Source organism: Clarias gariepinus, chromosome 17 (genome assembly GCF_024256425.1).
Source record: "Clarias gariepinus isolate MV-2021 ecotype Netherlands chromosome 17, CGAR_prim_01v2, whole genome shotgun sequence".
Lineage (NCBI taxonomy): Eukaryota > Metazoa > Chordata > Actinopteri > Siluriformes > Clariidae > Clarias > Clarias gariepinus.
In genome coordinates, this window is record NC_071116.1 from 2,043,806 (window position 1) to 2,056,151 (window position 12,346).

At 38.7% G+C, this 12,346-nt stretch overlaps 2 protein-coding genes across 3 annotated transcripts in view; both read right to left on the bottom strand.

The window, feature by feature from the left end:
- Window positions 1-11,273, bottom strand: part of LOC128545488 (protocadherin alpha-C2-like) — a 95,994-nt gene extending 84,721 nt beyond the window's left edge. The window contains exon 1 of one of the 2 annotated variants that reach the window (XM_053515794.1): window positions 8,907-11,273. In XM_053515794.1, the coding sequence (XP_053371769.1) occupies window positions 8,907-11,273 (2,367 nt within the window). Of the gene's footprint in view, window positions 1-5,641; window positions 8,081-8,906 lie in introns of those variants that run through there. The other variant, XM_053515795.1, reaches the window with a different exon arrangement.
- LOC128505538 (protocadherin gamma-A11-like) lies at window positions 276-2,669 on the bottom strand. Its single transcript, XM_053476032.1, has one exon. The coding sequence runs from the start codon at window positions 2,667-2,669 to the stop codon at window positions 276-278; it is 2,394 nt and encodes a 797-aa protein (XP_053332007.1).
- Window positions 11,274-12,346: the final 1,073 nt, after the last annotated feature.

A 12,346-nucleotide genomic window follows, 5' to 3' on the forward strand; every position in this document is an offset into this window, starting at 1 on the left:
TGGCTTGTAAAACATAGGCATGACAGAACTGCAGGGTGAACGAGAAAAGTGACTTCAGAGCAGTACGGGTTTACATCATTACTGTGAGAGACTGAATAGCAAGTTTATTCTATGTTAAAAGAACGCGTACAATTAATGTAACTTGAAATAAATAAAAAAAAAGGTGAGTTGGAGTTTGAAAAATGTGAATGCGCCAGATATAAGCGTTTGAATGAGACACATTTCCGTTGTGTTTTAATAAGGAACAAATTTACTATGCTCAAAAATTAGATAAGCTAAACTAAGCATGGTCTTACCTTCACTGTGCTGGGAAGAGTCTGAGTTCGAGTAAAAGTGTCTCCTTCATTAATGCTGATCAGCTCTGCGTCTGGAGGAGGAAACTGCGAGGGAAAAACCACTACGTCACTCTTCAGTGTGTCTGAGCTAAAACACACATCATACTGCTGAGTAGATTTAGAGTAAGACCAGCTTCCGTCAGGGTGTGTAGTGACCACTGGAACGCTGGACCTGCCGAAACCACCGTCTGTCCCGTAGCATTTAGCTGCTATTAAAGCGATGAGGCTCAGTAAAAAGATCACTGACACTGAGATGATAGCGATGAGCAGATAGAGATTCAGATTAGAAGAATTATCCTCCTTTACTGGCACTTGTCTTAGTGAAGGCTGCAGGCTGTCCAGATTTTCCACAACCACAACTTCAATACTCATAGTTGTGGACAGTGAAGGTTCTCCATTATCAGAGACAGTGATGATAAGAGGGTGAGTTTTTAAGTCATTGTCACTCATTCTTCTTTTAGTCCTTATTTCTCCTGTGCTGGTTCCGATTCGGAAGAGGTTCGTTCCCTTTGATTCAGTTATATGATAAGATAATAGAGCATTATAACCTGAATCAGCGTCTACAGCTCTGACTTTAGCCACAAAATAGCCCGCTTCAGCAGAGTAGGGAATGTTCTCAGTGTTTACTGATCCAGGTTCAGAATAAGGAGGGAGAAAAACTGGACTGTTGTCATTCACATCCAGGACAAAAACATTAACAGTCACGTTACTACTTAGTGGAGGAACACCAGCGTCAGTGGCTTGAACTTGAAACTGGATTCTTTTTATTTCTTCGTAATCGAAAGTCTTCAGACTGTACAGTTCACCGGTGTGTGAGTTAATGTTCATCAGATTTGACACTCTGCTGCTCTCTGTATCAATTAATGAATACGAAACAAGCGCATTCTCACCGATGTCTAAGTCACGTGCCGTTAGTGATGCCAACAGGCCTCCAACTGGACTATTCTCTTTCAGGCTAATGTTTATCACCGCTGCAGGAAATGAAGGCGCGTTATCATTCACATCAGAGACATGAACTGTTATAACGTGACTGCTTGAGAGGGAAGGAGTTCCTTTATCATTAGCTAGAACTGTAATATTATATTGTGAGACCTGCTCTCTGTCCAGAGGTTCATTTGAAAGAAGAGAATAATAGTTCTTGTATGATGATTGTAATTTAAAAGGACTCGGTACTAAAATTGTACAATTTACTTTGCCATTTGTTCCACTGTCTTTATCTGATACAGTGATTAATGCAACATCTGTACCAGGTTTGATGTCCTCGCTTACGGAGCTCATGAGCAGAGTCACTGATATCTCTGGTGCATTGTCATTCACATCCACTACTTCAATTAACACTTTACAATAAGTGTGTTTTGGAGAATGGCCCTTGTCCTGAGCTTGTACTCTTAATTCAATCGCAGAGGATTCTTCATAATCAATGTTACCTTTAATTTTGATCTCCCCAGTCTGGTTGTTTATAGAAAATAAATCCGACGCAGCATTTTCGTGTTGATCTACAAGTGAGTAAATAATTTCCCCGTTCACACCTTCATCGGAGTCGGTGGCAGTGACAGTCAAAATTTTCGTTCCAACAAAAGCATTTTCTTCAATCTTAACCTTATAAAGAGGTTTACTAAATACGGGATTATTATCATTTACATCTAAAACATTAATTGTTATATCAAGTGTTCCGGACCTGGGAGGTTTCCCCCCATCCATAGACGTCAATACGAGATTAAACACAGACTGTTTCTCTCTGTCTAAAGGTTTTTGCACGACCAGTTCTGGAAATAGGCTTTGTCCGTAGGTCTGAACATCGAGAGAAAAATGTTCATTAGGGCCCAGACTGTAGCTTTTTACTGTGTTTACACCGACATCCATGTCACGGGCCGCAGACAGCGCAAACCGATCTCCAGGTACAACATTTTCTGTTATATTTTTCACTAGTTTTTGCAGTGAAAAAACCGGCGGGTTGTCGTTAATGTCTATAATGCTTACCTCCACACGATAAAGCTTAATAGGATTCTGTGCCATTAGCTCAATGTTGAGGAAGCATTTCTGCTTGCTCTCACACAGCTCCTCTCTGTCGATTCGGTCGTGGACAAACAGAGACCCAATTTTTGGATTCAAATCAAAATACTTATTAGATCCAGCCACAACTTGAAACGCCCGTGACTGCAGTTCTTGAATGTCAATGTTGAGGTCCTTGGCTATATTTCCAACCACGGTTCCTTTCTTTACCTCCTCTGTGATGGAGTACGAAATCTGACCGTGAGAAAAACCCGACAAACAAAGCAGCAGCAGCGGCAGCGCCCTGATCACGGCTAACGATCCACTAGGCAGAAATCTCATGACTACGTCGTGTTTACACGTTTTGATTATTATTAACGATTAACTAACCTGCTATTCTCAAGCCATATAAACGGCTCCAGACTCTTCCTTTTGGCTATATGTTCTTTATAATTCAGTCTGAGGTTGCCTTACGCTCCACCTCTGCGTGTATGAATATGGAGCAGTGGAGGTGGAGAGTTGATTAGGAAATGATATAGCATTCAATGTCACGGTCACCAGCGACACCTTGAGGCAGAAGTTAATTTTAGGGGTGTTTTTGTATCAAAATAATATTGTAGCGCTTACCGCTATAGGAACCACACCACCAGTACAAAACACTAGAGTTTTATTAACTTGGCTGTTGTCGGCCACAGCAAAAACAACAACAACCAGAACGGTATTATGCCTCTCTCACTCAGACCCGAACCTAACATTCTCACACACAGAAAAACTCTCACGCATGCGTCTTCCCATACACACGCCCCCACACGCATACACCACACACACACACAAAAGTGGTCCCTTTCTCTCTCTCCCCTACCCTTTTACACAGACTGTGCAGTGATAGCTATACTTATAATTTATAACTATACCCCAGTGCTACAATATATTGAACGTAAAAATGTGAACAATATAGAGTTTAAAATTCATATCTGATATCTTTTATATCATTTTGTTTAACAATGTCTAACCATCTATTGTATTAGACTGTTTTGTTTTTTCCTTATCTCTTTTTTCTTGCCATTTTTTAAGCAAAAAATCCAAATGTCTGCTTGTGGCTACAGTACCATCAAAGACCGGTACATTCTTTCAAGATCTAGTCTGTCCAGTTTCTCTTGGTGCATATGACACATGGCCACTCCTTTATAATCTAAGCCATGTCATAAGCCTCATCAGGGTACTAAAACTCCTCTTAGCCTCTGCAGAGGAGGCAGGGATAACCAACAAAGCCTTTACTAACACTTCAGATTAAAGAGACCTCTCACGTCTGGCACTATTTTATGAATAATGGTGGCAATATGAGGTTGTTTGAAATGTGCAATTAGAAAAAGAGTTAGCTGCACCTAAAGTAATAAAAAAATATTTTAATATACTTCTTTATGTCTCCACACAGCTGCATATTCTCAAGCTGCTGCAGTTAGTGAAATCTAGCCTCTCTATTAATTGACAATTTACTTTTACAATTTTCAAAAAATTATAGAGTTATAGAACTGGGCTCAGTACATGGACTGGGCATCTGGAAGGATATGGGCTCAAATCATTTGCACTTTAGACCACTTTAGATCATTGTCTCTGTTTCTCTCCCTGTCTCTTTATCTCTCTTTTTCTCTCTCTCTCTCTCTCTCTCTCTCTCTATATATATATATATATATATATATATATATATATATTTATATATATTTACAGTACAGGCCAAAAGTTTGGACACACCTTCTCATCTATCTGTCAATGTGTTTTCTTTATTTTCGTTACCATTTACATTGGTAGATTCTCACTGAAGGCATCAAAACTATGAATGAACACATGTGGAGTGTACCAGTCAGTATCTGGTGTGGCCACCAGCTGCTTGAAGTACTGCAGTGCATCTCCTCCTCATGGACTGCCTATTGCGGACAGTCTGAGCACTGATGGAGGGATTGTGTGTTCCTGGTGTGACTCGGGCAGTTGTTGTGGCCATCCTGTACCTGTCACGCAGGTGTGATATTCGGATGTACCCATCCTGTGCAGGTGTTGTTACACGTGGTCTTCCACTGCGAGGATGATCAGCTGTCCTTCCTGTCTCCCTGTAGCGCTGTCTTAGGCATCTCACAATGCGGACATGGCAATTTATTGCCCTAGCCACATCAGCAGTCCTCATGCCTCCCTGCAGCATGCCTAATGCACGTTCACGCAGATGAGCAGGGACCCTGGGCATCTTTCTTTGGGTGTTTTTCACAGTCGGTAGACAAGTCTCTTTAGTGTCCTGCGTTTTTAGAACTGTGGCCTTAAATGCCTACTTTCTGGAAGCTGTTAAGGTCTTAACGACCATTCCACAGGTGCATGTTAATTAATTAATTATGGTTAATTGAACATTCATGGAAAACATTGTTTAAACACTTTACAATGAAGATCTGTAAAGTTATTTGGATTTTTACAACATTATTGTTGAAATACACAGTCCTGAAAAAGGGACGTTTCTTTTTTTGCTGGATATATATATATCCCTTGCTAAGTGCACAAAAGTGAAATAATAAAATATCATGTAAATTAAATTAAACTATGACAGCTAATAATACTGGTGGTTGATTGATGAGCGCTCAATAATAGCCTTGTTTTAACCAAAAAATATTTTCCACTAAATGCTATTACTGACACTTTATAGCTAATTATTTTATAATTTTTTCACAATTACAGTTGCAATCGAAAATGACATACTGTAAACCATTGTTACTAATACAGTGTCAACAACCGATAATAATACTATATTTATACAATGTTAGTGAGTAAATAATTGTACGAATCCTCAGCAGTTATACCAGAAACCTTAAATGACAAAATTCTTTTTAATCTTCTCTGCTTATATATATATAATGAGCCACATAAAAGCTATTTGCAGCACAAAAAAGTAAATACCATGATAGGCCATGATAGAATGATAGAAAAGCACCAGAACACCCAGTGCACCATAACCCACCATCTACGGTGCCAAGTAAGCAAATTGCAAGTGACTGACCTATCTTAATCCATTTGAGCACTCATTGGATACACCAGGCAAACAAGTAAAATTCATGTAAGCCCCACCCTACAATCCACAGTACCTAATGATTATGTTGCAAAGCTACTGATACCACACACTACAGCTCACCCCAGAAGTTCTGTGGAGTCATATCAACATGTTAACAACCTACACAGTGTAACACATCATGTAAAAGAGCAGACTGAATAAGACAAAAAGCTTAAAAGCTTAAATTAAGATTGTGTGGCCTAAAATTTAATGGAGAATTGAATCTTACCTTTGTAGTACTCGGAAGAGTTTGTGTCCTGTTAAAAGTGTCCCCTTCATTAATGCTAATCAACTCTCCATCTGCAGGAGGAAACGGCGAGGGGAAAACTACAACGTCACTTTTTAGTGTGTCTGAGCTAAAACACACATCATACTGCTGAGTGGATTTAGAGTAAGACCAGCTCCCATCAGGGTGTGTAGTGACCACTGGAATGCTGGACCTGCTGAAACCGCTGTCTGTCCTGTAGCATTTAGCTGCTATTAAAGCGATGAGGCTCAGTAAAAAGATCACTGACACTGAGACAATAGCGATGAACAGAAAAAGATTCAGATCAGACAACTTTTCCTCCTTTACTGTCACTTGTCCTAGTCCAGGCTGCAGGTTATCCAGATTTTCCACAACCACAACTTCAATACTCATAGTTGTGGACAGTGAAGGTTCTCCATTATCAGAGACAGTGATGATAAGAGGGTGAGTTTTTAAGTCATTGTCACTCATTCGTCTTTTAGTCCTTATTTCTCCTGTACTGGTTCCGATTCGAAATAGATTTGTTCCCTTTGATTCAGTTATATGATAAGATAATAGAGCATTATAACCTGAATCAGCATCTACAGCTCTGACTTTAGCTACAAAATAGCCCGCTTCAGCAGAGTAGGGAATGTTCTCAGTGTTTACTGATCCAAGTTCAGAGTAAGGAGGGAGAAAAACTGGACTGTTGTCATTCTCATCCAGGACAAAAACGTTCACAGTCACGTTACTAATTAGTGGAGGATCTCCTGAGTCTGTAGCGCCTACTATAAACTGGAGTCGTTTTGTTTCTTCGTAGTTGAAAGACTGCATGGTAAATACTTCACCATTCACAGAATTGACGTTTATCATCTGTGATACCCGAACAACACTCCTGGAATTCTCTATCAGTGAATATGAAAGTTCTGCATTTTTTCCAAGATCTAAATCCTCTGCTATTATTTTTACCACACAATCCCCAACCAATCCATTTTCCCTTATATAAGCATTAACAAAAGGTGATGGAAAACGTGGAGCATTGTCATTAACATCTGCAATATTGACAGTTATTATAGCACTGCTGGAAAGAGGCGGAGTTCCTTTATCTACAGCCTCAAGAGGAATGTGATACTGAGAAATAGTTTCTCGGTCTAAAGCCCCGTCTACAAGCAAGGAGTAATGGTCTTTATATGATGGTTCTAATTTAAATGGGAAAGAACCAGTGACTTTAAGCTGCACAACGCCATTGTTGCCTCCATCATTATCAGAAACAGTAACTAAAGCTACAACAGTCCCAGGTTTAGTGTTCTCTTTCACCTTGTCTAGTAATTGAGTCGTTTTAATTTCTGGAGCGTTGTCATTTTCATCCAAAACTTCTACCAATACTTTACACTGTGTACTCTGCGGAGGAAAGCCTTTATCTCTTGCCTGAACTCGCAACTCAATAGCTCGATTTTCTTCATAATCAAGTTGTCTGTTTACTAAAATTTGACCTGTTTCAGGAATTATGATGAACAAATCTTTCTTTGACTTCCCGTGTCCTAAAATCGAGTAGGTGATGTCACTGTGTATGCCCTCATCTAAATCAGACGCAGAGACAGAAAGAATTTTGGTCCCTATTGAGATGTTTTCCTTCACTTTTGCTTTATATAGAGGCATGCTAAAGACTGGACTATTGTCGTTGACATCTATGACGTTCACAATTATATTTAAGGTACCAAATTTGGGAGGTTTTCCCCCATCTAGAGCATTAAGCAGCAGGCGAAGAGTTGACTGTTTTTCTCTGTCTAAAGCCTTCTGCAGCACCAACTCAGCCGACACACTCTGTTCATCGTTTTGAACATCTATAGAGAAGAACTCGTTCGTACTCAGACGGTAATTTTTCAGCGCATTGCTACCTATATCATCATCCTCAGCTGCCGGAAGAAGAAACCTCTCCCCGGGGCTTGCGTTCTCTGTTATATTCAGCTTGACCGTTTCTACAGGGAAATGAGGTGCGTTATCATTTATGTCCACGATCGTTATCTCAATCCTGTAAAGATTATGAGGATTCTGAGCAAGAGCCTCGATATTCAGGACGCATTTCTGGTCTAAAGTGCAAACTTCCTCACGGTCAATTCGCTCGTTTACAAACAGAACCCCTGTCTTCAGGTTCACATCAAAATACTTCTTAATAGATCCAGATACGATCTGAAACAGGCGGTAGTCCAAGTCATGCACATTAATGTTCAAGTCTTTCGCAATGTTCCCGACAACCGTCCCGGTTTTCACTTCCTCTAAGACGGAATACGCAATCTGACCAACTGACACATCCCCTAAACAAAGAAGCATCAGAATTAACGTAATGAAGCATCCTGAGTAATCCATGGCGACGTGGCCCTCGTTGTTTAAAAAAAAAATAAACAAAAGGATTTGCCCAAATGCTCAGATTGAAAGACACAAAACCATCCGACAGAGTTCATGTCCCACCGTCAAATGCGTTCGATATGATCTCAAGTATAGATTTGTTTTTTATTAGGGTGGTGCATTGACAAAGTCGCGGTCTGCAGCGCCCCCATGTGGTGTATCAGATAATTATATAGCTTTTGGATAGTTTTGTTCGCTCATTTCATAAAATAAAACCAATATTTTTTAAGCAATGAAACCAGTTAACCAGCGCAAATAAATAAATAAATTAGCAGCATTAGTCGTCAAAACCACTCACGTCATAACCCAAATGCAAACCAAATAATCAAAATGGTGTAAGCATCGTTGTTAATTTACATTATTGAAACGTCAGAAAATATTTTTATATTTATGGCATATATTTTAAATTTTTCTTATATTTACAGCTCTATCATTTCTTCTTTTACTTCCTGCACTTTAATAATGAATTGCATCTCGGTGTTTATTCTATACTTAATGTGATTTATTCTGTGATATTTTTATGTCATACACGGGGCTTAAAAAAGCAGCGTTGTCTGTAAACTATTGATTGAGTTTTACTATTAACCGTTTAAACTTGTAAAGTTATCTGCCTATCTCTTACGCCTGTAACTGTCCATTGTCCTGAAATGACTATGAGTCGTAATAAAATCAATAAAATGCACTAAATTTAAGGCAATTATATATATATATATATATATATATATATATATATATATATATATATATATATATATATATAGTATTAATTATCGTATCTACAAACGATACAAATGATTTTACTTTTTTTTTGGATTTTGGTGTGAGATTAGTTATTCGCTTATAACTACGTAATGCTTCTTACCTTTCCAGTACTCGGAAGAGTTTGTGTCCTGTTGAAAGTGTCTCCTTCATTAATGCTGATCAGCTCTGCGTCTGCAGGCGGAAACGGCGAGGGAAAAACTACTACGTCACTCTTCAATGTGTCTGAGCTAAAACACACATCATACTGCTGAGTGGATTTAGAGTAAGACCAGCTCCCGTCAGGATGTGTAGTGACCACTGGAACGCTCGACCTGCTGAAACCACCGTCTGTCCCGTAGCATTTAATTGCTATTAAAGTAATGAGGCTCAGTAAAAAGATCACTGACACTGAGACAATAGCGATTAGCAGATAGAGATTCAGATCAGAAAAATCATCTTCCGTTACTGGCATTCTTCTTATGTCTGTTTGAGTATCATCTATGGGTTCAACCACTACAACTTCCATAGATAAAGTCGTTGACAAGATTGGGTCTCCATTATCAGAGACAGTAATGATAAGAGGGTGAGTTTTTAAGTCATTGTCACTCATTCGTCTTTTAGTCCTTATTTCTCCTGTACTGGTTCCGATTCGGAAGAGATTCGTTCCCTTTGGTTCGGTTATGTGATAAGATAATAGAGCATTATAACCTGAATCAGCGTCTACAGCTCTGACTTTAGCTACAAAATAGCCCGCTTCAGCAGAGTAGGGAATGTTCTCAGTGTTTACTGATCCATGTTCAGAATAAGGAGGGAGAAAAACTGGACTGTTGTCATTCTCATCCAGAATCAAAACGTTCACAGTCACGGTACTACTTAGTGGAGGAACACCGGAGTCAGTGGCTTGAATTTGAAACTGAAATGATTTAATCGTTTCATAATCAAATGACTGTTTACTGTATACGTTACCATTTGCAGAATTAATGTCTACCATGGAACTTAAATAGTTCCTAGGAATGAAAGAGTACATAAGTTGAGCGTTTTCGTTTATATCTGCGTCAGTTGCTGTCACTGTGGCTATGATTTCTCCAGCAGGAGTATTTTCCTTCACATAGACGCCAATGGATTTGTCTGTAAAACGAGGTGGATTGTCATTTACGTCCGAAACGTGAATAGTGAGAACCATATTGGTGACAAGAGACTGAGTGCCTTTATCATTAGCTGTAACAGTGATGTTATATTCAGAAGTCTTTTCTCTGTCCAGAGGTCCATCCACTATTAATGAGTAATATGTTTTATAAGATGGTTGAAGAATGAAAGGACTGGATCCTTTAAGCGCAGCACTGATCTCTCCGTTCTGGCCTGCGTCGTTATCCGCAATCGTTATCAACCCAACCACGGTGCCAGAAGTCGCGTCTTCTTTTACAAGGCTGGAGAGAGATGTAAGGGAAATTACAGGCGCATTGTCGTTCACGTCCAGCACTTCGACTAAAACTTTGCAGTAAGAAGCCCGAGGTGAAAAGCCCTTGTCCTTAGCCTGTGCGTGAAGCTCAAACGCTGCAGTGTCCTCTCTGTCCAAATGTCCTTTCACTGAGATTTCACCCGTGACTGGGTTGATCTGAAAAAGGTCGCTCGACTTTTCTTTTCCGTGGCTTATTAATGAATAAACGATCTGTCCATTCGTCCCTGCATCTGTATCGCTGGCGTTTAGTTTAATAATCTGTGTTCCCAACATAGCATTTTCATGAACACGGACTTTATACAGATCCTTGCTGAATTTTGGAGTGTTGTCATTTACATCGATTACAGTCACAGTTACATCAAGTGTGCCAGACCTAGCAGGTTTTCCACCATCCAGGGCAGTGAGAACGAGTTTAATCGTCGCCTGCTTCTCGCTGTCTAAGGGTTCCTGTAAAATTAATTGTGGGGAGATATTCTGTTCTGCGACACTCTGACTATTTAGTAAAAAATATTCATTTGAACTGAGCTTGTAGGTTTTAATCGAGTTAACACCGACATCTAAATCGGTCGCCTTCGGCAAAGGGTATCTTTCGCCAGGAAATGCATTTTCAGTAATGTTTAAATTATATATGTTATAAGGAAATGTCGGAGCGTTATCATTTACATCCAATATAGTAACACTGACACTGAACAGCCTTAAAGGATTTTGTGCAATTGCTTCAATATGTAAAGAACATGTTTGACTCACTGGGCAAAGATCCTCTCGATCAATTCTCTTGTCTACGTATAACTCACCAGTCTTCGGACTAATGTCAAAATACTTCTTGTTGGAGCCAGAAACAATCTGAAACATTCGCGATTCTAATTCCCGGACATTCAGGTTAAGATCCTTCGCCATATTTCCAACAACGGTGCCTTTATTAACTTCCTCTGTCACGGAATAGACGATCTGAGTGCAGCACAAATCCCACAAACAAAGCCACATGACGATCCAAAAAAACATACGCGTTTTGCAAGAAAAGACATCCATTTTTTGTATGAGTGTGTAGACCTATAAAATATATATTTTTTTAAAGGACTGCGTGGTTAAAATGCAGATAAGCTCGATATTGACATAATAAAAAATGTCTTCTGCGCTTGGTTACAGAATGGCGTCGGCTTGATCTCCCCCCTTTGTACTGCATGTAAATAAGGGTGGAGTCTGAATAAGAATTATGTTCACTATCGTTGTTACGGTCAACGTCGACCTCATGTGTCAATTTTAGTCATAATTTCACCCACAAATTTAAAACTGTTTTCATTCAACACCAGTTTACATTTACATTAGGTGGAACTTTATACTTTTTGTAGTAATGTTTAATTATAGCTTCTAAGAATTCAGCATAATCTGATGTAATAGTATTATATTAATTAGACTGAAGACAATGCTTAATGAAACCAAAAAAAGGGGGTTGGCGTTCACGCAAATTTTTGTGGATAGATAGATAGATAGATAGATAGATAGATAGATAGATAGATAGATAGATAGATAGATAGATAGATAGATAGAATAATTTTTATTTGTCATAAAGTTTACACAAAGTTTAAATATAGAAAATCTCAAAGAAATCAGCTTTAATTCTTCTGCAAATTTAATGGCATAATTGTCATCATATAACATTTTAATAGGAATTTTATAATCAATCTTATAATCTATGAAATCATCAACTACATGTCATAAATTTAAAGTAATAGATGTACTTCAATTTTAATAATTTCTGAAAAAATACTGGGAAAAAGCTCGGTGCACCGCTATCTAGACGCTGAAAAAAAAAAACTCACTAGAAATATGGACAAAAAAAGCCTAAACTAATAATCTGGTTATCATAAAATGCGTGATGACCACGGGATTACATCAAAAAAAAGAAAGCCCAATCAAGTTTTTCTTTCTTAAGCACAAAACTGTTTATACATAAAGACATGTAAGAAATCTAAGCGAAACTGTATCAGAATGGTAAAATCCTTCAAGTCATTTGTACATACCTATTTGTTGTATGTTGGATTTCAGACACAATCAGCAAAATGTTTAAAATGTTGTTGTACTCTGTTTACAAAATATCCCGC

Excerpts from the sequence above, each read along its gene's own strand:
- LOC128505538 (XM_053476032.1), bottom strand. The coding sequence starts at position 2,669 with ATGAGATTTCTGCCTAGTGGATCGTTAGCCGTGATCAGGGCGCTGCCG.